A 27,544-nucleotide genomic window follows, 5' to 3' on the forward strand; every position below is an offset into this window, starting at 1 on the left:
TGTATGCTTTTGAGAACTTATAAGCTGCACCTTTTTAATTAATATGATGGAAAATGAATTTAGGACAGTACGGTGAAATAAACCGCTTTAAAAACTTAAAACAGTTTTAAGTGAAATTTGTAGAGCCAAATAACCATAGTAATTGGTTAGCAAGAATTGCGTAATATCGCACGAGAGCGCCTGCGGAGGCGCGCGCACCCGTAGTGACGAAATCGCCGCTGGGCGTTATCGCTCCGCCGCCCCACAAGCCTCGGCGCCGGCAGCCATATTGAATCCTGGACGATGGCGCTCTGAATTAATCCCTGAATTCTGTTCTCATCGTTACTCTTTGCTGGGATTTACCCGCAGGGAATTGCTAACAGATATTTTGGAATTATTTCAAGAAAAAGAAGTTGATCATAGAAACTGGGATTTATCACCATGAGCTTCCTTTTGTGAGTACCTAGGGTTTGTTATGGTCGATCAGCTGATTCTGGGAATGTTGGGTGGAAGGAAGTTAACTATATTTAGGTAAACATAATATCTTAATATGGAAGGAATGTGCAAGATAAGTGTTTTATATAGTGAAATTAATATCTTGCGAAGTATCTTGAGGAAATAATGTAATAAGGTAATGGGAAACCTAAGTTTTATTATGGGATGAATAACTAATGATGAAATTTTCACGTTTTCAAGAAGTTTGTTCAAATCGCAGACACAGAAGATGAAGTGTATAGTGGCCTTTGTTCACTGGTATTATGGTGTTGAACCTTAATGTTGTTGTTGGGGTTGAGGAGCCCAAGTGATCACTGCTTCAGCCAAGATTGGTAATGTACCCGCAAGGTGAACCTAATCTTGGAGCAAATGTTGCTCTCTTGGCTTGCCAAGTTACCGTGAGTTAGGATCATAATAGAGTCATGTAGAACAATATCTGCTACAGGCCTCAAAGTTCCCAGACAATAATACAATATACAGTATAATACTGCCTGAATAATACAATATATACTGCCCGAAACGCTGTGCTTACTAGTGACTTCACAAGATTGCAATTACTATCCTAGGTATCCCCAATCCCAATGTACCTTCTTGTATATATATAAATAAATAAATAAATAAATAAATAAATAAATAAATAAATAATACAGACAATAATAGGCTGTATACAGTAAGCCAGCCAAACTTGGCCAGTGACAGAGTAACGTTAAGTGTGTGTGTAGCGAGTGTGGGTGTGCACAACACTAGTAAGTCATGCATTTTAGATGTAGGATTTATTGTCTGAACAGTGTTTAAAATTATCATTGGTTGAATAACTACATCCCATCAAATTGGGAAGAAATTACAGATTTGAGTAAAATTAGTACAATTTAAGGTAAAGAAAAAACTCCATAAAATAACCTGTGCAAACAAGACATTAAATGAAAATAAGATACAGTATATTAATGAAAATAGAAAGCATTTTCAAAAGTAATTGTGGATATGTTAGTTATAGGAACATGAGGTGATACGCTATTTAAATACACCATAATTTTTTTGCACCTAGTTTTATGAACAGCAAAGTGATATTTTGAATAATCCAGTATCAAGATACCATAGTACCTTTAGGGTATGGTCAAATCATGTATAGGTATTGTGTACATACGTTAACTTTCATTTGTTAATTACATACAGTACAGTATTTTATCATTTTTAGAACATGTACATAATTTGGCTTATAGGGTCTCGTAGTACAGTTGGCTTCATTCTCCACTCACAATCGGGGTTCCTGGGTTTGATTTCTGGGCGGGACAGAAATGGTTGCGCACATTTCCTTTTACCTAATGCCTCTCTTCACCTAGCAGTAAATAGGTACAGTACCTGGGTACATTTACAGAACAGTAAATTATTATTGTGGGGTTGAATCCTGAGGAAGGTCAGGAATTTGACCTTGGTGGAACTTCATTATAAGTCTAAAGTCCACAACAAAACAATATAAGGTAAACTGAGCTAGGTAAAATAGGTAGATTTTAACATGCATTTGAAGTTCTTATATTTTAAGTGACCTGTATCCAACATATTCATAGTTCTTCAGTTAGGTAAGGATACTATTACAATACTATTAAAATGATGCTTCAGCGGCTCCTGAGGAAGTTTTGCACCTTCTGCAATACAGTCCACACTTCAAGGTGTGTGTAGCAACATTATTTTTGTTATCTTTGCATGAAAATCCAACTCATTCACAAATATCCAGTCAAGTGGTTTAAAGCATCTCAATCAAGTGTCAGCGATGAAACTGACCGATGTGTGTACGTCCTGAAAAAAACTGAAGAAAAGAATGTTGTTTGGGTAGGTCACATAAATTACCCAAATCCAAGTAGAATTTCTGTACTGTGCTGCACCTAAAGCCCTAAACAAAAGCTATTTGGGTATAGATCGCAGAGAGCTGTGTTACTGGTGGCATTATCACGGGAGATGGTAGACTTGGCAGGAAATTAGCCTGCAGTCCCTAATATAATATTATCGACATATTAGCAAATCATGTTTCAGTGTAGTTTTAGTTGAAGTAATACTATGTGGATTTGGATAATTTGTAGAACAGTATGTTTTTTGTTTTGAAACTATACAAACCACAGTACAGTACTGTACTGTAATTTAACCTTTCATAAACTGCATAGGGGAAGAGTTTCAAAACAGGATTAACATTTGTTTCCTAGCAAAAGTAATTTTAAACAGATGCCTTAGCTGAAATTTAACCATTTTTAACATATAACTATCCACAGGCTATTAATTTGTTTACTAACCATATTTATCTTGATTTTAGAGTTGTATTCATCACTTAACAGTTGTCTAAAACAGTCACCATGCATAGATGTTCCCTAGTTTGAGAAGCTATTGGGTACTACATACTGAGGGATCCACCTGTATTTTTAGTCAGATTTAGGCTCCACCTATTCTGTCACTAGCCAGTCATGCAGCGCACAATAATTAATTACCCATATGTTAACCAAACCACACACTAGAAAGTGAAGGGACGACGACGTTTCGGTCTGTCCTGGACCATTCTCAAGTCGATTGTGAATGGTCCAGGATGGACCGAAACGTCGTCGTCCCTTCACTTTCTAGTGTGTGGTTTGGTTAACATATTTCTGCCACGTTATTGTGACTCCTTGTCTGCAATTAATAACCCATTTTACCAATTGCCTTAAGCTACTCATGTCTTTGTATATTGGGGGTGGGACCTTTGGCAAGCCGCCAGCTTCCTGTCCTTGTCGTCGTGTTAGTGGCCCTCAGTTAAATTCAGTTAAATATTTTGTGAAGGTAAATTTTTCATTGGCTGAAATACCTTAGCCAATTGTGACAAATTGTGTGGGATAATATGGTATATGCTGGGCCTGGTTATTGGTTAATTTTTTTATGAAATGCATTTGTGAATGTGGGTAATACAGGAGCCAGGCATGGATATGAATAATCATTCTAGCAGGTAAAATTAATTATCTTTTAATTTCATGTATTTTGTAATATAAGTGTTTGGTCTCACAAATTGCTCAAATCCTTCCAAATCCAAGTAAAATTATGTAAATAAAAAAATTAAAGCTGTGTGAACGTATAAAACTTTTACCTAACATATATTACTGTATTTACCGGTTGCCGAAGGTTTACCTTCGCCAACCACCTTGAGATGGTTGATGATGATAGGATGGCGCTAGCCTCACCCACGAAGAGTATCGGTTGGTGTGTTCTTTCATGATCATATCTGGTTGACTAGGCCATAACCACCATACATATAAGGCTTAACCATTTAAGTTACTAATCTGTGTAATATTAATAAGGAAAGTGAGACATTTTTACATTGCACTAACATTATTAATATAATATGTATGATATTATCAAAGTAAGTTTAATTTGAACTTTATTTAGCCATTTTGCTGCAATAAGTGCAATATTTGGTCACCTATCAAAATTTGGTTTATGAGTGTGAAAAGACACTGGAGTCCAGGTAAGGTAAGGTATCAGGCAAAAATACTAAGCCAGTATGACTGTATAGCTCTTGGAAGGGGTCCGTCTAATTACCACAAGCTACACAAGCTTCAGAAAGCTTCAAAAAGCTTCCTGGCAATACGTTAGTAATGAATAAATATGATATGTTAGGTTAGGCTGACCTAACCTAACCTAACCTAACCTAACCTAACCTAACCTAACCTAACCTAACTTAACCAAACCAAACCTAACTAAACCTAACCTAACCTAACCTAACCGACGCTTGGATCGTCGACTTTATTTGGCGTCACCAGCTCTTTATTTTCGTCTAATTTCTTAATAAAAATTTTACTTATTCAGATTAAAATTATGTTTTCTCGTGTTGTACATTCAGTACCAACATTATAATGAGTAAATATATCATATTTATTCATTACTAACATAAGCTTTCTGAAGCTTTCTGAAGCTTGTGGTAATTAGACGGACCGCTTGGAAGGAATGAGGGCAGACTTAAGATCTGACATATGAGGATGGAGTGAAGGAATAGTTTCCAGCCACTTGGATCATTTGGGACCGGTGTTGAGCAGATCTTTTGGAAATCAGAATAGGAGTTTGGAGCTCAAAACTGCTGTTGTAAATGACAGGAAAATGTCATCTCATGCGGTAGATTAGAACCAACACTCACACCTAGCACCTACAATATTTCAAATAATTTGTTTAGAAGTTATGGAATATTCTATGATAGAAAAAAGTAATTTTGTCTTTGCTGTAGTAAAGTAGATTTTGGCAACACAGGCTGCATTTGGCAACAGTGTATTTATATTGACCCTTTTATAATATTTCTTCATTGGTACTCGGGAAATATTGTACTGTATATTGTAAATCTAATACTGTACTTGTATATTCTCTAATATTATCAATCCTTATATGTAATATTTTCCTATTACAGTATTTATGAAACAATAATACCCCCTAACTCTTGAATGGGAGCTGTTCCCCCTGATTCCTGGTTGGGTAGCCTGTTCTCTTAATAATTACCACACCATAAAAAAATGCAGCAGTTTTGCATAAACAGAAGTTCCATAACCTTGGCAACCCATCTAATATACTGGAGCTAATAATTATGAGGGTCATGAAGCGTAACAATTGCAGTGATTTTAATTTCCCTAAACGACTAATTTTTATGTTAAAGAGTTGATGAAGTAAAAAAATGTAGTTTGTTCAGTAAAAGGGCATGTTGGACTGGGAACAGCCCCCTGACTCCGAGATGCCTCCTGGACTAGGTTATGCCCCTCAGTCCTGACTGGATCTGGCTCTTGAGGGCATAATAGCTTCTACCGTCCCCTCTCTTGTCCTGATTTGTGGACCCTGAACTTGAAAACCACAACACAAAACTATCCATACTGGTTTGTTGCCTATCCATCCTGATTTTTTTCTAATGAAAACCCCTTTCATATACCTTAACTGCAAATACAGATTAGCAGTCTTCAGTGCCAGATTAGCAGATCATCAGTGCCATAACAATTATTTAAAAAGTCTTAGGTTTATGGTATGCAGATCTCCATCCACGATGAAAATAAAACACAGCTCTGTTTTATTTTATTTTTTGACACCACCACCAACTCTTGCATGTTGCTCATAGCAACCTGAATAATGTGCTTGTCTGTTAAAAAGTGAAAAATCTAGGGCATGTGCATAGCAATCTAGCCAGTCCTTTATATTAGATGTCTTGCAGAGCAGTTGGCTCATAACACTACTTTATTCCAAAAATGGAATAACCATCCTTTACAACTCTGCCCAAAAGCATGGACAGCATTTCAGTTTTAAAAATGTTTTGTAAGCAAGGGTGGTGAGGGGGCTCTGTCGGTCTTGTATTCGTAGGGGATCTTCAAACCCTAATTACTTATTGTATTTTGCTATTTTTTGTCCATATACACTTCTGCCTTACAAGTTCCTTCCAGTCTCTTATGAACCCAGATGAGCATAACAGCCTACTCTGTATTAGGGCAAATTACAGTACAGTATACAGTATTATGTTTTTTGCTAACAATGTTTCATGACAAATGAGGACTGATGTGTAGTATCCAATATAATACAGTACTAGAGGATTGGGTAATGCTTAATATATTTCAGTAATAAAGGATTGACTAATGCCCAGTATATTACAGTAATAGATGACTGGGTAATGCCCAATATATTACAATAATAAATTGGGTAATAGCCAGTATATTAAAGTAATAGGGAATTGGGCAATGCCTAGTATATTACAGTAGTTGACGATTTGAATGACTAATATATTCCAGCAATAAAGGTTTTAAGAAAAGTATCACAGTAAAGCTGATAATCATCAAAGAATATATTTCAAAGTAAAAGACCATACATGAGATTTACTGTACAATTGAATACTTCTATTCTTAATTATGTTGTAAGTGCCCCGTTAAGAAATGGAATATAGATCAGGCAAAGAAAACTGGACTAGAACAGTCTCCGTGGTGTAGTGGTAAGACACTCGCCTGGCGTTCCGCGAGCGCTATGTCATGGGTTCGTATCCTGGCCGGGGAGGATTTACTGGGCGCAATTCCTTAACTGTAGCCTCTGTTTAACGCAACAGTAAAATGTGTACTTGGATGAAAAAACGATTCTTCGCGGCGGGGATCGTATTCCAGGGACCTGCCCGAAACGCTACGCGTACTAGTGGCTGTACAAGAATGTAACAACTCTTGTATATATCTAAAAAAAAAAAAGAAGTGAAGGTTACAGTGAGCTTCCCATTCTCAAACAATGGTCGTCTAAGCTGTGGCTATTCCCAAAGACATTTGTCTATTTTAACGTATTTTAATGTACAGTATTTTGTGTGTAACAAAAAACTTTTTTTTGAGAGAGAGAGAGAGAAAATCATATGTGCAGTATACTGTTCTATAATTTTGTGTCTAGATATGCCTAGGATAGGGTTGGTAAAGAGTTTTGGGTCTGTTGGTAAATATTTGTATTTGCAATAGGATTGGGGGGGGGGGACTATTGGGGCTGGATAGCATATGTCCATTTTTATGAGGATGGACTGCAGTTACAAATGAGAGATTTGAATTACATCAATGAAAATTGAAGTATGAGGTACAAAGTGGCCAATTGAAACTGATATGTGCTATATTTGTTTTGGGTCATCAGTCACAGGCTCCTCGGGAGCCCCATAGAAGTAACCTCGGAGGCAGCAGTCTCATGCTAGTGCGACTAGCATGAATTGCTAGTCGCATGAAGGGATGCTTGTTTGGTTTCCTTCTGGGGGGGGGGAGTTATTTTGATCTTTTGGGGTGTAGATTGCACATGTTAACCAGACAGTGGTCCATTTTGATATGCCTACCTTTCTGGGTCCTTACCCAGTTGATGGCAATTATGACATACAGTTCTTTAAATGTAATGTGCTCATAGGCCATTGCTTCCTGCGGCTCTCTGAGCGGGCCAGGTTCTGGCTTCCGGGGTTCACCCAGAAAATGGCGTTTTATTACATTCAGCACTGTTTTTTTTAACAGTGCTTTTCTCTCTTCCTGTGTTTGAGTCACATCTCACTAAATGCTTCACCCATGTACAGTAAATACAACTAACCTAAGCTATTGTAGGCCTGACTATACACAGAATTGTAGTACAGGTACTGTACAGTATACATTAATAATTTACCTGAATTTACATGAGGGCCAGAACTTCACAAGTGGCCTTGATGAGGACAGAAAGCTGACAGTTTGTCAAACGCCCTCCCATTTATCCTATGATTTTGTTGAGCTGGATTTTAAAATTCAAGTGCTTTGGCATTTACGGCTTCGGTGATTAATCAGTTCCATGGGTTTATAGCCCTATAGGTGAAAAAGCATCTGTTTTCTGTCCTACATATTGGCTTGTTGAGCTTGAAACCATTGCTCCTTGTTTGTGTTACATCTAACCTTTTGAAGAAGCTGTCCAGGTCAGTATCCTCCAAATTGCTCAATACTTTAGAAGTTTCAATGAGATCAGGCCTGTCATGTCTGGTTTGCAGTGTTGTTAGCCCTGTGACCCTCAACCGTTCAAGTATGAGAGTCGACATCGTTCTGGAATGATTAACGTATATTTGATTAAATAAAATGTTTGGTTGCACAGTATTGTATTATGTTAAAATTGATAAGTGCATGTATGAGGTCATAGCTAGGACAAACAATTTTAAGGATTGGTGAAGTATCAATATTGACCAAAAGGACCAAAACCCATAATCCTGGCCTAGCTACTGTATATAAAACTATGTGTAGTATATAATAATACTAGAGGGATTGCCCAGCATTGCTTAGGTGATGCCACATTATGAAATCCTATCTTCCTCTGTATCCATCTTCACTACTAACTATCTTCATCACTGTATCCATCTTCACTTCTTACTATCTTCATTAGTGTAATCATATCCCCCACACACTATCTTCACTGAAACCATCATAACTAAACATCCTTGTACCAAGTGTAACCTTAAAAACACACATTCTTCATCACAACCATTTTCACTACCGCATGCACCCGTAGGTACCTTGTCTACAACCATTATCGTTAAAATTTTCTCTTTCCTTCATCATCTTCCATATTCTTCATGACACTCCCTACCTATCACCAACTACCCTTCCCCATCTTCCCTACCGTTATAACCATCCCAACCCTTCATCACCATTCCCTTTCTCAACCTTTTTCACCCTTCGCCACCTTCCATACCCTTCAAAACTGTAACTGTCTTCAGTATACACAGCCGTGTTCAATAAATAAACTACATTAAGACAAACTAACATTTAATCACATTGAAAATAATGGTTGATGAATCTTAGGGAAGATAGTCTGATATTTAACAAAATAAATAAGCAGTAGACTTGGATTTTCCACCAATTATGTGGGTGAGGGGTCATTATTGACACCGACCTCCCCACTTTTAATCTCTTAATAGGACCAATAGGACTGACTTCGATCAGCCTATGTCTGGCCGTATTCCAGACCATTCACCCTGCAAAGTTGGGTGAGGCTAGCCACAAGTGCCTGGCCCCTAACCTCGAACAGACAAATATTGCCATTTATAGATAGATTAATTCATATTTGAAGACGTACGTGTCAGTATTTGACAGTCTTGCGTGCAAAATGAGTTGGGCACTGAGGACTTCAATGAGGGTAAAAATATCAATGATAAGACCGAGAGGTATGAAGTGTTACCGAGGGGCTCAGTGCATGCTGAGGGGTATGAAGTGTCTACAGGAGGCTTCAGCATAAATTTTAATGGAAATTATATTAAATTTATAAACATTTTGCAGCCTATTATGTTTGTTACACTTTCCAATGCCGCTCACGGGATAGAAATGCCGAGGTGAACAAATGAACTGAAATAAACTGTAAATAAACTAAAATTGAACAAGCCGACGAACTATACACGTAACGATCGTGTAAAACTTTTGTCATGACATGCTGTCTCCCTCTTAAATGTCTATCTCATTCATAATACTGTTAAGGCCAGATAATTCTTGATATCTCTTGCTCTCATAGATTGTATACAAATCCATATAAAAAAGTCAAAAGTAGTACTAACAAAAAAATGGTTACGTATTTGAAAGGTTTGGGAATGTGACAGATTACAGATTGAATTACAGATTAATAAGATATTGATATTTCCCCCAACCCAGTGGGCACAGTATCCGAGAGTGGTGTTGGGTACACATGGACTGAACGTTGATGATGTGGAATTGATGTTGCTCTTGGATAGGGTCGGCTGAGCGGACAGCACGCTGGACTTGTGATCCTGTGATCCCGGGTTCGATCCCGGGCGCCGGCGAGAAACAATGGGCAGTTTCTTTCACCCTATGCCCCTGTTACCTAGCAGTAAAATAGGTACCTGGGTCAGCTGTCACGGGCTGCTTCCTGGGGGTGGAGGCCTGGTCGAGGACCGGGCCGCGGGGACACTAAAGCCCCGAAATCATCTCAAGATAACCTCAAGATAAGGGTGTCCGGTGGGAATATTTCTGTTGTTCGGTGCGGAATAATATTAAATTAGGAATGAAACACGTTAAAGAATTTTGTTGTTGCTGTGAGTGTTTCTTTAGAGTTACATTGATGACAACAGTATTTCATATAACAAATTACGCTTCATTTATTAAACCACCCACTATAGAGCGAAAAACTCAAGTTACAAAATAATGAATGAGAAAGTAACGTTCTAAATTTCCATGATTAGTCTAATGAAACCCTTCTGAAATATATTGCTCTCGCCTAAACTTCTGACTTATGAGCACGTAAGGATGAATGTTTATATTGGAGAAATAAGCTAGTTGTAAGGTAAGAGAATAGGTGTTGGAGAAATAAGGTAGTTGTAAGGTAAGAGAATAGGTGTTGGAGAAATAAGGTAGTTGTAAGGTAAGAGAATAGGTGTTGGAGAAATAAGGTAGTTGTAAGGTAAGAGAATAGGTGTTCAGTAAGCACGTGGCTGCATAGTTGGTTGGACGAGCCTCAACACGTGGTGTACGCGCTGCTTGGCTAGCCCACCGCATGCCTGCAATGTCTCGCCATTTCAAGGGAGTGGCTCTTGTGTATATGGTATTTAGCACATTGTAGTACTGTAATCTTACATATGTATATATTAATTTATATTTGTGTCGTGTTGGATGTGTGTTAATATGACGTTCGCACTTATTGGGCAAGTCGGTAATTTACATATTTTCACACTGAGGAAAACTAACCATTAATATTAGTTCCAAATGATGTTATCTGGGAATCGGTACATTGGTTTATCATATCTTGATATCATGGGTAGGATACGGTTATTATTTAGAAACTGTTCACATATTCATAAAAAGGCCTATATTCGTTGCCTTTTTATATAAATTATTAACTGATTTGCAAGTTGCGAAGGCATTTTTTCGCTTAAATGGATACTCTTTAATGCTTCATGCTATGCAGATAGGTGTAATGTTGGATAAAAGGAGATTACAAAATGAAGCTACTGCGTAAAATCACTTCAAGTATAGTTGATTTCTGCACAAAAAGTCCCAAAAGAGTTTGCATACCTTCGAGTGCTAGATTCCCTGGCCCACCATGTTGAGCCAAGTATGTTAGTTGAAATTTGCTGGTGGTCGAGTGTACAGGTGCTGCTACTCAGGGCTCCTGGCGCAGTGTGGTGAAATGTTCTTTTTGTGGGGAATTACGCACAAACTCAATCGAAGGGGAAGTAAAAGAATCATAGTTACCATAACACCAATAGGTTCTGAAAGGTACGTAACCTAACTTGAAATACCAGAAATTGAAATTGAAATAAGTTTATTGAGGTAAAATACACACAAAGGGATGAGGCAGCTCAAGCTATTCTCACCCCGTTCAGTACATCGTGTTAATACATACATAGACACACATCACAAACAATAAACATATTACCAAACATTCTGAGAGATAAACATCTACATTTCCAGACAAATACCAGAAAGCATTACCGTAGGTTTGGGATGTCATTTCCATTAAACTTTGTTGTTGATTTCGCATTTAAACCCATCCTCCAAAAGTTATAATACCTATAGTTACTATGAATGTAATGTATAACGCATGGACTTTAGTACCACAAAAGGATCCACATTGTACTAGTTAAATTAAGGTCTCGGTAGTACAGTTGGATTCGTTATCGACGCACAATCAGGAATTCCGGGTTCGAATCCCGGGTGGGACAGAAATGGTTGGTCACATTTCCTTTCACCTAATGCCTCTGTTCACCTAGCAGTGAGTATAGGGTACCCAGGAGTTAGTCAGCTTGTTGTGGGGCTGCATCCTAAACGGGGTCAGTAATTCGGCCTTTGGGGGGGGGGGGAGACGTGTGTGAATACACTCTGGCTTCCTGACCCCCGAGTGAATGAATTAAATTCCAATTAAAGGATATATAAAAAACAAACATGAAATTAGCCTAACCATAAACCTAGCCTGCCTTAGGCCTAATTTTGGATAAGTTGTCGACATATAGATATTGAAATTGAAATAAGTTTATTGAGGTAAAATACACACAAAGGGATAAGGTAGCTCAAGCTATTCTCACCCCGTTCAGTACATCGTGTTAATATATACATAGACACACATCACAAACAATAAACATTACCAAACATTCTGAGAGATAAACATATACATTTCCTCCTTTACACAAGTCGATATATAGAAGGAAGGAATGAAGTGAGGATGCACATGACCGCTTGGGTGTTGCCACACCCTCTTGTCTTGCTGAGTCCATCCACATTTGATCTGATGGTTCAAGTGGGTGGGCACCGTTCCTGCTCCCCGTCCTCATATCCCAGCTCCTTGTCCTCGTAACCCTTCCAAATGCTATATATACTGGCCTAGCGCATTAAAAAAACATAAAAATACGTGTAGGAAAAGTTAGGTTTGGTTGTTGGCGCCATTCGCGACCCTTTGGAAATTTTATATTACACAACGCGGACTCTTGTGAATAGAGGGGTTGGGGGGGGGGGGGCACAGATACACAGTCAATATCTTGTATATTCCATCTATTAGAGCAATAGGTACTGTATTATCATTTTTAGCGAATATGTCGCATTTATGCTCTATACGTAGGCTTAATGAATGGGGATTAAGAAGCTTTGTTATTTTCTATTTACTGTATATGTTTTTGAGTGCGTTATGATTGGCATGTTTAAATTACACGTAATTGTTAGTTGTAATAAAGAGTGGCATTAAACAGTTCGAAGATTGTAGTTTATATAGCGTTTGAGAATCAATGTGGTTTGGCCTATAAACGTTTTGCGCATTTATTATTGAAGGTAAAGATCTCAGAATTTATTTGTGTTCCGTTTCTTTTAAGTCCGCTAATAAACATCGCACAGTTAATTGACTAAACCTTTGCTAACTTCGTTCAAGTTCAAGTATGTTTATTGAGACAAGAAAAAAATACATCTCAGAGCTAGAGTAGCTTAGGCTATTTCTACCTCCATGGTAACTTCGTAAAAAATACATCTCAAAGGGATAGAGTAGCTTAGGCTATTTCTACCTCCATGATAACTTCGTAAAAAAATACATCTCAAAGGGATAGAGTAGCTTAGGCTATTTCTACCCACATGGTAACTTCTTAGTTCATAGACCACAGATGCATGAAGGCAGTGATGAGAGGGCGTGGGGTGGGGTGGCGCATAGGGTATATAATGAACAAGAATGTTTGCTATGTATTCACACAAATACCCTTGTCACTCTGCCAGATGTTGACCGCTGGTGTCACAATGTTCGCCTGGTTGAAAAGATGATCATTTTAGAGGAGTCCTTTTGCGTTCCTAAATTGAACCCTTCGTGCAACAGATGTACCAACAGTCTATTATAAGTAGAGATTGCTTAATATTTGTCATTAGAAAAATACAAGTAAGATCGTGTCATGTGGAGGCACATGGAGCCACATATCACGTGGAACCACATGTCATGTGGAGGCACATGGAGCCACATGTCATGTGAAGACACATGGAGGCACGTGGAGCCACATATCATGTGGAGGCACGTGGACCCACATGTCATGTGGAGGCACATGGAGCCACATGTCATGTGGAGGCACATGGAGCCACATGTCATGTGGAGGCACATGGAGCCACATATCATGTGGAGGCACATGGAGCCACATGTCATGTGGAGGCACATGGAGCCACATATCATGTGGAGGCACATGGAGCCACATGTCATGTGGAGGCACACGGAGCCACATGTCACATGGAGCCATTTGCCACATGAAGGCACATGTGAATGCATGTGGATGTACATGGAGGCAGGTATGAAGAAATGTGTGTGAAATAGGCAGAGGGTTATTATGTGTGAGCGACGCAAGAGTCATGGTGGCTATTTCACCTGTGTTTGGCTCTCATCAACTTTTACTTTGCTTGTTAGTTGTTCTTTTACTATTTATTTGATTTTTAAAAAGACTTCTAAATAAGCATTGTTCATGGTGTGTGCACATATTAAATAATTTGTATTGTTTTATATTACTTTTATCATTTTGTGAAACAAATTTCATTTCACAAGATTGCATCCTTTTACTGTAAAAATTCTTAACATTATTTTACATGGTTCAATTGTACATGTTTCCAGAGACATATTACATCTAAAATTGGGATACAGTCCAGGGCTATTGTATTATAAATGGCAACATTTTTGTATTTATTACTTGCATCATCTGTTTATTAGTGAATTACATTGTTTTCATTATTCTTATGAATACTAATTTATACATATCAGCACACATGTATTATTCTTATGAATACTAATTTATACATATCAGCACACATGTAACGTAATAAAATAATACAGTGCACTGAAATTTTTTACTTTCCGCTTATAAACACAAACAATATGTACTGTAGCTGGCAAACTTGTTTTTTTCCATTCCAAAGTTTGTCTCTGGAATTTTGCAGTCATGTGGATGTGATTGGCTCTATTTCTGTTAACAAGTATTAAAATCTGTTTTATAGTTTCAGCACAATGGAATATAGCAAGAGAACACCATTTCGACTTAATTTAGGTTCATTGGGAGCATCAAAGAAAATAGCTTATACTTTCATTATTTTCTTTACAGGGTACTTTGATTTTCTTGGTGTTACTTCTAAATTTTGGGTAATATTGGTTAAGTGTTGGTGAGCTGTAATCATGTCTAATGGCGATTATGATTTTGACGAGTAAGTACTAATCCCAGTCCTCTCATAATGTCTAGCTGGAAGCTGACGGGTTGTTTGGTTTCGACTGCTGTATGCTCAATGTGACCTGGGTTTAAGGGATAATTTATCATCATTTGATAGTATTTAAAGTTCCTTATTGTTTTTGTTAAAGGTTTTGTTTCATTATGCAGCACCATGTAGTACAAACAGTATATATACTGTATTATATATGAGGCACTCTTAGCAGCAACCTGGTTAGTGCCAAAGTGCACAGATTTAGTTCATATTCTGTACCATTATATTCTTCAGCATGTCATGGAATGTAAAAACAGAAATATCATAATATTAACTAGCATATACTGTCAATTTGCCTTGCCATTAATTCTAACGATAAGGCATTTTGAAAAATTAAAAATTGACTAAAATTTTCTAGCTTTTAAATTTTTGGTGTTTAGTCAGTTATACATAGTGCTTCATATAGTGTACTGTAGATCATTAACTCATTGACTTACACAAGAGTGCAATACAGGTACTGTTTTTATTCCAAACATTTAGATCAAAAATAATACCTGTACAGTGATTTAACTTTTTCATGATATGTGTAAATATTCATCAAGTATAAAAATAAGAAGTTGTACAGTAACTACATCAGATCGGTGTATCCCTTATACCCAAGGTAATAAAAATCAGGCTTACTCTGAGCACCCTCAACTGCAAGCTTCAGAGGATGCAAGCGGAACTGCATTGTATGTTTGTATCACCTATGCGGACCATCTTTTGCACCCTGATATCACCTTGAATCTAAATATTTTTAATAGTAAATTAAATGGAAACCAGGGTATGATCAGTATTGAGGGTTGTATTATTAAGAAACTGCTCTCTTAATATCACTAGCATTCATTGAATGAGTAAAGTCACTGAATTGTGCATATAGAAACTACTGTAGTTGTACTATTTTGTTACAATAAGTTTTTTCAATTTGCTTATTACATAATTTTGTTTTTTCTGTTACATTGACTCTTAAGATTTCAGTTGTGAGTGATGGTGATATAATGGAGAATGGTTTCTTGCATTTTCTCTCTCCATCTTTCTGATTTGAATCGTGTCATATCATCCTGTATTCAAAGGAGGATGTCATATACAGAACATAGCAACAACCTGCTGTTGGTGGAGGAGAAAGTCTTGAGCTGATTCTTAAAGTAGCTTCTGTTAGTGCAGAGGATTGTTAGATTTGCAGGTAGGGATTGCAGAGTATCTAAAGTCAGTAAATTACAAATTTGTGGTACTGTAACATTTCTTATCATTTTTAAATAGTGCTGAATGCTTTTAAGAATTTGAGCATCATCAGTATTATTGATTTTAAAATGGTAAAAAAAATAAAAAAATAAAAAGATTTCCTTTGGAACAGTACTTACTGTGTACTGTACATATATCCTGAGTTCTTTTTATCAGAGAAACATTACTCCAGCTGAACTTGTATAGGAGAAACTTCCATTACATAGCTCTTTTGTTTGCATCTATCCTATTGACAAATGTTTCACAGTACAGTACTGTACCAAAATTCTAATTATTAAAAAACATTTTGTGTATATTTGTCATTAATGAATGACAATAGTACACTTTATCAGAGTTTGTGTCTTGACTATCTATGTGCTTCTTTTATCATTCGGTATAGGATTTTTTTTCCTAGATGCTATTTTCATACCAACATAAATAAAACGTTAATTTGCACATTTTTGAAGTCATGAAGTCGTAAAGGCTCATATAATGCTATACAGTATAGTAATAACTATAATATGCCAATACAGTACACAGCAAATATTGGTGAGAAAATAAAATATTGCACAAGTTGGACTATGGGAAATTATTATTATTATTATTATTATTATTATTATTATTATTATTATTATTAATAATTCTTATTATTAATATCTTTTGTAGACAGGTTTTAAAAGCTGGTCATAGTGAATTGGAATTGCCTACACAATTTGTTCATTACTGCTAGAGTAAATAATTACAATGTTACAATACATTTTTTCTTGTATGCTGTATTCATTATGGGAAGGATTTTAATTACTGTATAAAAATACAGATAATTTACAGTTTAATCTTGGGCACATATTATGTGCGAGAGTGATTTAAAATAAAGTTTTCAGTACAGATGAAAGTCATCTATCTGATCAAGCTACTGTGTTGCTCACTCAGGCATGAGTCCTGTTTTCCGGGGGCTCGGCTGATTCCAGCCAGGGTGAGAGTGACCATCGTCCCTGGCATTCCAGTATTGAATGATATCAGACGGCTGAAGTTCTCAGTCATGTGAGAGCTGGACTCTCGTCTATGGGAGCACTAGAGCAGTTTTAGCAGAGTTATTGATCTCAAAGTTTTGAATCTTGGTATACTGAGATTCAGGGATGCAGGTTCGATCCCATCATATGGCTTAACAATTTTTTCATAGATATACAGTATCACATTCTTGTGATTTTATTGTGCACTGCACATGGATTTCTTATAGCTTGGTTTCACTAGATGCTTTTCTCTCCCTTAGGAAGACTTCCAAACATTTTTATAGTTTTATTTTTCAGTTCAGTAATGCCTAATAAGTTCTCTTTTGTACTCACCTATTTATGTTTGTGGGGTTTGAGCTCTTGCTCTTTGGTCCTGCCTCTCAACTGTCAATCAACTGGTGTACAGATTCCTGAGCCTACTGGGCTCTATCATATCTACATTTGAAACTGTGTATGGAGTCAACCTCCACCACATCACTGCTTAATGCATTCCACCTGTTAACCATTCTGACACTGAAAAAGTAATTTCTAAAGTCCCTGTGGCTCATTTGAGTACTCAGTTTCCACCTGTATCCCCTTGTTTGCATACCACTGGTGTTAAACAGTTATCCTTATTCCTTATCTACCCTGTCAATTCCCCCTGAGAGAATTTTGTAGGTGGTGATCATGTCTCCCTTTACTCTTCTATCATCCGGTGTCGTGAGGTGCATTTCCCGCAGCCTTTCCTCGTAACTCATGCCTCTTAGTTCTGGGACTAGCCTAATGGCATACCTCTGAACTTTTTCCAGCTTTGTCTTGGGCTTGACTAGGTGCGGGCTCCATGCTGGGGCTGCATACTGTGTTCCCCATGTTAAGGTTTTTAGTTTGGTTTAGATTAATATTGCACCGTAACTTAATATATAATTTAGTAGACTACAGTACTAAATACAGTACTTTATTATTTAATAAAAAAAAATATACCTGGTATATTTCCACACACTAGATAAGTGTAATAAAAATAAAATATGCTCCCAGAAGTTATTTGTAATTAGATATTAAGGAATATTTTTGAAACTATTACACATACAGTAACAAATCTTCAGTAACAAAGTCCGAAATATGGCAACTTTTGATTTTGTAAATACGGTATTTCTCAGTTAATTTATAACTTGATAATAGAAAACAAAAGGATGATTTGTTTTGGGGTCACTGTTAGGTGCCAGTATTTACAGTATTTGTATCCGAGTTCAGTTTAGTTCACTTATTATGCACCCCATACCCATCTTGTGTGTGGTAGTGGAAAGGGCTACAGAGTCACAAAATAGGCTCAGGGACTGAACTCCAAAATTCATTTAGTTAAGCAGGTTACAGTTTTTATGAGCTAGTTACAAAATTCAGTGCATATTATTTGTATTTGAATACTGCTACAGCTAGAGAAAGCCTGCTGCCTAGATTTGAAGAACGATGAGGCATGTTGTATTCAGATAATAAGATAAGAAAATGTTAAGTAATCAGTATATAGGACAGTATATTGATAATAAAGTAATGCAAAGCTTACTGAAAGGCATAAATAGTACTGTACTTATTTATTGTAACCTAGTTCAAAACATTTTTTTAGGGAGAATGGGAAGAGCGAAGGAGTAATGCTTTTTTATCAATAACGGGTTTTGCAGAGATTACTGCAGACTAGATTATAAGGGGTCACCATTCTGTTATCTCTTAGACATTGCAATGTGCTTAAAAGACTCATTGGGTGCTTGAGGTCATACCTTTATGCAAGTGGAAAAGTTATAGGTAATTAAATTCGCATTGATCAGCATGCATCTTTACTGTACTGATAACTCGGCACATTCATAGTAATTATTTGGGACTCAGTAACCAAAATACTGTATTTTGTAATTCTAACTCAAATATCCTTGTCATAGAGGACAAGATAAAAATTAACATTTATTTGCATTTATGAGACATGATTTTGAGTAACTAGGTCCCGAATAGAATACTGTACAGTATTAGGGTATGGGTTTTGGGAGTGGTGGTTGGTTACCCGGTACCTGGCCTGGTGTCATTTGGAAATACATATACAGTAGATATATATATATATATATATATATATATATATATATATATATATATATATATATATATATATATATATATATATATATATATTATAAATATATATATACTGTATATATATTATTTATTTATTTATTTATTTTTCTTACAGGACTGCAAAACATAATAAAGCATTGTATATTTATTAAAAATCTAGCTATAATCCACAGTATCGAATTTGGTTCAAGTACGCTTAAATGCATGATAAACATGTGCAGGCATTTTCATTAAGGAAATTTCAGATTTCATTCTGAATTTTTCATCAATTAATTATTAACTAATGTGTGGGTATCTGTTTATTAGCGGAAGCCGAGCTAGCAAAACATTCAAGCCCAAGAAGCACATCCCTGAAGGCACACATCAGTATGACTTGATGAAACATGCTGCTGCTACACTCGGCTCTGGGAACCTTCGCTCGGCAGTTATGCTGCCGGAGGGAGAGGACCTCAACGAGTGGGTGGCAGTTAACAGTAAGTACTGTTTATACAAATAAATCTGCTATTATTTTGTTGATTAGGGAATTAGCACTCTAACATATTGAAGAGTGCCTGTGCATTCCCCCTTCCCAGTCCAACCACTTGGGCTGAACAGTGAAGTGATGGTTTCGCTTCATGCTGGTCGGTGTTCAATCCCCGACATCCAAGTAGTTGGCCACCATTCCTTTTCCCCCGTCCCATCCTAAATCCTTATTCTGAACCCTTCCAAGTGCTATATAATGGCTTGGAGCTTTCTCCAGATAGTTCCCTTCCCCCTTCCCAGTTGTAGCAAGCACAAGCAGGTCAAGGAAAGGGGGAGGAAAATACATGAGTTATCACTTAACTTTTTAACTTGTAATCTGCTCATGTGACATGCACCCATTCCACACCACTGAGATGAGCTGGATAAGAGAAGGAAGGCACAGTGGTCAAGGTAATTCTTTGATTAATTTTATATTAGTATACAGTACTTTACTGTTTTAGTACTGTAGTTGGTGGTTGTTGCATTTAATAAGTGTAAATGCAGTATTCAAAAGTTATTGTTCTATTATATAGTAAAAATTTAAAAATTCATAAAACGTTATTATTATAATGATAATGAAATACTGTACTGTACAGTATTTGGTTTAGCACGTGTGATTGGGTTCTAACGACACCGGTGGTCTATCACATTATTTCTACCAATAATGATCCTTCTAGGTGTGTAGCCTTGCTTTTATTCTATGCTTTAAGGATAACATATTTGCCTGAAAACAAAAAGAACTAAACAGATCAATATTATGTTACATTTGGCAATAATAATATTTTTCTAAAACATTTTATGATTATGATGAAGTCATAAAAACAATGTTTAGTTAAGGGATCTAATTTATATTATACTGAGGTAATTTTTGTATAGTTTGTTTTTAGATACTGTACTGTACCTTCTATATTTTAACAAGTCTAGTAGTATTTTTGAAGAGTTGTTGCCATATACAATCTCCGTGGTGTAGTGGTAAGACACTCGCCTGGCGTTCCGCGAGCGCTTTGTCATGGGTTCGTATCCTGGCCGGGGAGGATTTACTGGGTGCAAATCCTTAACTGTAGCCTCTGTTTAACTCAACGGTAAAATGAGTACTTTGTTGTAAAAACAATTCTTCGCGGCAGGGATCGTATTCCAGGGACCTGCCCGAAACGCTACGCGTACTAGTGGCTGTACAAGAATGTAACAACTCTTGTATATATCTCAAAAAAAAAAAAAAAATATGTGTTTTCGTGTTATCCAAGTCGTTTAAGTGCTTTAGGTTTTCTTCCTCGAGTTGTGGTGCCTTGGCATCCAGCCATGTATTGGTGATATTACTTTATGATAAATTCATTAACTGGAGAAGAATAATTATTTTCTCAATAATTATGCTGTTTCAGTATAGAGTAGGAAAGTAGCATTTACTGGCTCATTTTATATTTGTGTTTTTCTTTTTTCAGCGGTAGATTTTTTCAACCAGATCAACATGCTTTATGGAACGATAACAGAAATGTGCACAGAGGAGTCGTGTCCTGTGATGTCTGCAGGTCCTAAATATGAATACCATTGGGCTGATGGCCAGACTGTCAAAAAGCCCATTAAGTGTTCTGCTCCTAAGTATATTGATTATCTGATGACTTGGGTACAGGATCAGCTGGATGATGAAGCACTCTTTCCATCTAAGATTGGTACGTTCTTTACAAATGGAATACACACAACACTTCGACAAAGTGTTTTTACGTAGTTAGAGAGTTGTGTATCTGTCTCTTCACTTACAAATGACATAGGGTGAAGCAAATGTTGTATAGCTTCTTTATCTGTTATATGTATCTTTAACTTACAATGGGTTCAAATAAATGAATTTTATTACTAAAAGTTTTCAACATAACGTATTGTGCCATTAGACGAGGTTAGTTCCTATTGTTACTCTCACATTAGGCCAGCTCCTGCATATTCACTCACATTAGGCCAGTTCTTACATTTACTCACATTATGCCAGCTGCTACATTTACTCTCACATTGGGCCAACTCCTACATTTACTCTCACATGTGAGAGTGAATGCAGTTTTTAAGATTAAGATCCCGATTTACCCCAGTCACAATTCAGTAAATAGCAGAGGTTTGTTGTGGATCCATGGTGCTCTCACTTGGGCTATATCAGAATGGGATATCTGAGAGTGGTCTTCTGAAGATAAGGTATTCTTGCCAAGAGTGTCCATGATCAGCACTGAAGGGTGCCAGCTTTGGGGTAGTGATCGTGATGCACCACAAGTAAAGAATGAAGCATGAACCATGAGGAGGGTTGCACTTGAAGTATCCTGCAAATGTTTTGTCTCTGCTTAGCTCCACATCCTTTACTATACCGTACTCCTCTGTACTGCCTTGTTCTAATTTCTAGCTCAATATTTTTATTTTTCCTTGTCTTTTTCATTTGACTCGAGGGGTGGGTGGGTGTTCGGGGATCTCCTCAGAACAATAGCTTACCGGTGTGTAAATTTAAATCAAATCTTAATTTGTATCAATGATTTTTAGTGCAATTTAAATACAAATTATTTTTACTTCTTTTTTTATTTATAGGTGTACCTTTTCCAAGGAACTTTCAAAGTAACGCAAAGACAATACTGAAACGACTTTTCCGGGTGTATGCGCATATCTACCACCAGCACTTCTCAGAAGTTGTACAGTTGGGTGAGGAGGCACATCTCAATACTTCCTTCAAGCACTTCATATTTTTTGTCCAGGTAATGTTATATTGATTGCATTTCCTGTATAGTATTTAGAGTGCTGAAATTGTTTAGTTTAGGGACAAATTAGAAGAGAATTACTCATCATATACTGTAACTACTATGCCATTACTTGGACTATATGCACATATAATTATGGTGTGTGTGTAATTTGAACACATTAACATTTCACTGGTAAAAGGATAATTTAATATTTAAAAACCAAAGCCTACCCCTTCCCTTCTTTGGATTACCACCGTTCTTAAATTTGAGTGGTGCATGCTTCAGCAAACCCCAGAAGGCAGTCAGGTATAGTTTGTGAAGCCCTTCTTTTTATCAAAGGACAGTAATGTATGAGTGTTTCTTAAGGGATGAGCCGTGTGGGGTTGCTGGATATAAAGCCATTTACCCTTCAGTTGGACTCCTGCTGAGTAGCCAAGCCGAGATAGTAAACAAATTCAAAAGTTAAAATATTTTATTAATACGATGCCAGTGACTTCGTATAGCGATAGAGAAATTCATGTACTGTACCTTATTGCATTATACTTTATAATTAAAATGAAATTAATTCAGTGTGTGACTAGAAGGTAAAAGTTCAGTGTTGGTGCAGCATTCTGTAGCCCGACCTAAAAATATTATTTGTTGTTTTCAGGAATTCCAGTTGATAGAGCGGAAAGAACTTGCACCTCTGCAGGAGCTGATTGACAAACTTTCGGCCAAAGATCGATGATTCCAAGTGTAAACAGTATTCATCTTCCATAAATGTTTAGGTATAGGGAAGAAAAGGGGAAGATCTGTGCATCATCCTAGTTTGGGTTATCACAGACAAGGGGAAAGCTCTCACGTATTGATTATGTTCTCAGGGAAGAGGCTCGTGGATTTTGCCATGTATGTGGTTCTGTGTTATGGCCAAACTAAACATTGATTTGGTATATTTGACGAGCATAACCCAATTCTTCAAGCAAAAGGTCAGTTCAAATTAATACTGAAACACATTTTTTCAAATTCTTAGAAATGTCATCATGGTTTCAGGGAGCAGTTAAATCAACTTGCAGGAAATTCCCCATCTCAGAGGGATGAGAAACTAATCATTGCATGTGAGGGGTTGAAAAGTTACTAATTTATTGTAGCTATAAGTAAATTGACATTCATTGTATGATGGCAGATGCATGCCCAGTGAGGCATTACTGCATACGGAGAAGCCTTGCTTGTGCATGTTTCTCAAGTCTGCTTGTTGTACTTAATAAGGCCAGAATGTTATTGTTTGGAATAGCAAGTCTTGTTATTTACTTTGAGAAAGGGTAGAATGATTGCTATCATGAAAGCCTGTAAACAGATCTTTCCATAATTTTGGACCAGTTACTGTGTACAAGTTAGGATGGTCCTCAGTGATTACTAGAGGGTAAGGGGAGGTTACCTTGAGGTTACCTTGAGGTGCTTCCGGGGCTTAGCGTCCCCGCGGCCAGGTCGTCGACCAGGCCTCCTGGTTGCCGGACTGATCAACCAGGCTGATACATTTGATCTTAGCTGCTTTTACATAAGGAGCAGTATACGTTCTGGACATTCCAAAATGACCACACTGGTTTGTGAGACAGATTACAGAGGGAAAAATAAGAATTGAACATTATTATTTTGGTAAATGCAGCAAAGATTTCAGCAACTTTTATTTTGTTCTTGAATATAATGTTGTCTGCCACTGCTTGCAAAGAGGGTCATTGTTGAACCTCAAAAAAAAAAGTATGAAAAGTAAGTTTTGCTTTTGCACTTTTCTGGACATTAGACCAGACTCACATGCCTTTTTAGTCCCATTGATATTTTCCATAAAAACTATTGTTTTATGGTATGCTTCCTCCCATTCACCTGATTGTATTGTGTTCATTTGGTGTTCATCCTTAAATTGTTCTGTCCTCTGTGCTTGCAGGAGGCTGTTATGTTTCCAGACCATGTAGTTACTAGTTTATATAGTATATTTTTAATTGAAGATTTGATATATCTTCAGATTTATTTCTGCTTATCATACTAATATGGTATTATTACGTATAGATTGTTTGGCTTTGTAGTTAATCTGAGAGGGTTCGTTAGTTACAGTAAGGAACTTTGATGTTTGAGTTCATTTGAGGCATTAGTACTTTAATTACAGTACACTTAACAAGTGCTTTAAAAGTCTGCTGTTCTAAAAGAATAAAACCAGGGAAGAAATAATTGATAATTATTGATAAATTCTTTCTCACGTGTTTATTTTAATCACCTGATAAAGGGACTTGTATTAGTAACAATTATATTTTAATTATGGAAGATTTTGAATATGTAAATAGGCTTGTAATACATTGCTGGTGATATATTGTACGAATCAATCTGCGTTGGAATTTGTTTTAGCAATGACACCTGGGTACAAATCCTTGAGTCTGGGGAGAGGGGGGGGGGGGAAGGGTAAGTCTAATTATAATCTAATAGCTTTGTTTTTTATTTTGCCTTTCCTTTGAGGGTATGAAGACTTCTCATTAATGTTATGCCCAGGCTATAGAAATTATGGCACATATGTTTACATATCAGGAAATATGAATATATACATTTTAGAGTTGTATGTTAGATATTTTCATTTTCATTAAACAATTTATGCTGATAGTGATTTTATATTATATATATATATATATATATATATATATATATATATATATATATATATATATATATATATATATATATATATATATATATATATATATATATATATTATCACACACACACACACACACACACTTAACAAGTTAAGTGAGAAGGTGGTGGAGGCCAAGACCGTCAGTAGTTTCAAAGCGTTATATGACAAAGAGTGCTGGGAAGACGGGACACCACGAGCGTAGCTCTCATCCTGTAACTACACTTAGGTAATTACACTTAGGTAATTACACTTAGGTAATTACACACACACACACACACACACACACACACACACACACACACACACACACACACACACACACACACACACACACACACACCCACCCACCCATCCACCACTTTTATCTTAACACAAATTATTGGTTAATTGGGAAGTTTAAATTACTGTACTAAGTCCTATATCCCTTGTAGAATACCCTCGGTAAACTATGTATAAATATAATGTGAGTATGCCAATTTATTTGCGGTCAGAAAGTTTTATTGAGTTGATTATACAGCACCAGGAAGGTTTATTATGTTGTAGCCCAGAACGTATTTGATGTGCAAGACTGGTAGAGCAGTGTTGTGCATCCACTCACCCATTGGCTGAGGTGCCCTGGTAGGAGGCCCTAGTTGAGTAGTGCCCACTGCTAGTGCTATAGGACCTGTTGGAATGTCTTACAAGTGGGCCAGAGTAGTCTAGGTGGTAACGCTTTAGTATTGGATGTGAAGATGGATGGTGAAGATGGTGAAGAAGGCTAATGCAATTATTCAGCTAACTTTTTCTTAGAAGTGAATATAACAGTAGCAGAATGAGCCTTATTGAGATTAATAAGACTATTTGGATGCTAGATGAACTATACTGTAATGTAGCATGAATGTGTACGACGCACGGTATTACGAATAGCGAATGAGTATTCTTTGGTGCTTTGAGTCAAGAAAGAAGCTCTTGGCTGATATTTGTTTAAGGTTGTAGCTCACTGAAAGCAAAGTTTATTTTGTGCTTGCTAAGATTTTGTTGTATGAATTAGGTCATATATTCAAATTAGATTAATATTGTTATGGTCATATCATATGTAAAATTTAGTGCAAGAAGGGTATAATTAGAAGTTTTTGTTGAATTAGGGTACAGTTGAATGGAGTGCTTATAATTCAGTGCCAGTAATTCCTATTAAGATCTTCCGTGATGAGTGGATAAGATATTGGCATATCATTATTTTTTTATATATAAAAACACTACTACATAATAAGATAATGAGGGATAAATTGTTTAATAAGAGTTTTATGAAAACAATGGTTATAAGATCAAAGAACAACACTTATCAAGAAATGGAAGTACAAACCACAAATTAATTTTAATTTGATTTTGTTTATAGAGTCTTGTTAATGGTGTTACAGAGAAGTTTTAGTTCTCTTACTCGTCTTGCTATGTTGTTCATTAAAAACTGTAGGACTCTACTGTGCAAATTCACTTAAATTCAGCTTTTTAAAAGTTAAATGCCGAGGATCTTGAAACGGGAGTTAACCTTGGATATCTTATTGTACTTGTTTGATGTAATCCCTTCGTTAATGTTAGTGATTAATGTTGGAGAAAAGGAAGCATTCAGGGTAAAGATAGGTTGTGTGCATACACCCACTTTTCTTATGGCATAATTGTGAGCATTTTCACAATTATTTTCTTTAAAATAATTTACTAGGTAAAAAAAAAATTGTAATAAAATAATATACAATGGCTTTAATATCTACATTGGTAATGTAAAGGTATTTATATAGCTATGTGGCCGAGTTGTTTTTGAATCTCTGATTTTTAGCATGTATGTGAGACGGGCTGACAACACACTGGTGACGACTATTTAATGATAGTCGATTTATAGTCGATAATGATTTATTGAGCATGATGTTTAGTGTTCATTTTCATTGGTCCAGTATAAATATTTTTGAGTTATTGATTTCTCTATTGCACTTCAGTATTTTTATTCCTGAACAAAAGGATCATTCATTTGTTTTCTTTGTACATACATTATTTATATACCATATATATTAGGAGATAAGAGTCTGCAATATAAATAGAATTGTCCCCTTATATTATATAAACAAAATAGAACTACAAACTAGAAAAGTTTACAGGAACATTCTGAATTGTTTTTCTTGAGCCAAATAAGGTACACAAGTTTGGAAGACTAATTGTAATTGATCTTATTTAGTCTTGGAGATAACCCCTAAATCTTATGATTGCGTCTGTGAGAAGTGTGCTAGGTAGTAATATATCATTGTCACTTGACTTTGAAAGGTTACTTAAATTTTATTAAAATACCTGCTAGTAATGCTTAATGACTATGCGTGGGAGCCTTGAACGAAGCACGACCTAAAATAATGTCTGCAGGAACAAAAGGTTTAATTAAATAATTATAATGCTATAAACTGATGATATTTGTAGACATTGCTGATTATTTCATTCACTCTCTGTATAGAGTCCTAAATTTGCCAAGTGACTTAAAACTAACATATTACAGCTTATAATTGTTTTATTGTTTGAAATATGGCAATTGAGCTACCAGTTCCTATACAAGCACAATATTTGATTGGGTTCAGATTGCAATTTTTATATGAATCATGTATTTCTGTAAAATCCATTAAACTGAAAAATGCCTCTTTAAGCACATTGTGGGTATTTTCAGTCTTGTAATTCTGTTGTAATACATATTTTTTATCTTAC

General features: G+C 36.4%; 1 protein-coding gene across 5 annotated transcripts; it reads left to right on the plus strand.

Moving 5' to 3' along the window:
* Positions 1-232: 232 nt before the first annotated feature.
* Positions 233-27,543, plus strand: LOC123746545 (MOB kinase activator-like 1). Of its 5 annotated transcripts, none has more exons than XM_045728124.2 (5): positions 233-434; positions 19,274-19,440; positions 20,908-21,135; positions 22,025-22,188; positions 22,823-27,543. In XM_045728124.2, exons 1-5 carry the CDS (start codon positions 421-423, stop codon positions 22,898-22,900), a joined length of 651 nt encoding a protein of 216 aa, XP_045584080.1. In that variant the 5' UTR covers positions 233-420; the 3' UTR covers positions 22,901-27,543. The 5 variants fall into 5 exon arrangements, with proteins under 5 accessions (XP_045584080.1, XP_045584078.2, XP_045584079.1 ...); XM_045728122.2 differs by lacking the exon at positions 233-434 and adding an exon at positions 449-510; XM_045728123.2 differs by lacking the exon at positions 233-434 and adding an exon at positions 739-806.
* The last annotated feature ends 1 nt before the right edge of the window (position 27,544 follows it).

Source organism: Procambarus clarkii, chromosome 90 (genome assembly GCF_040958095.1).
Source record: "Procambarus clarkii isolate CNS0578487 chromosome 90, FALCON_Pclarkii_2.0, whole genome shotgun sequence".
In the NCBI taxonomy this organism is placed as follows: Eukaryota; Metazoa; Arthropoda; class Malacostraca; order Decapoda; family Cambaridae; genus Procambarus; species Procambarus clarkii.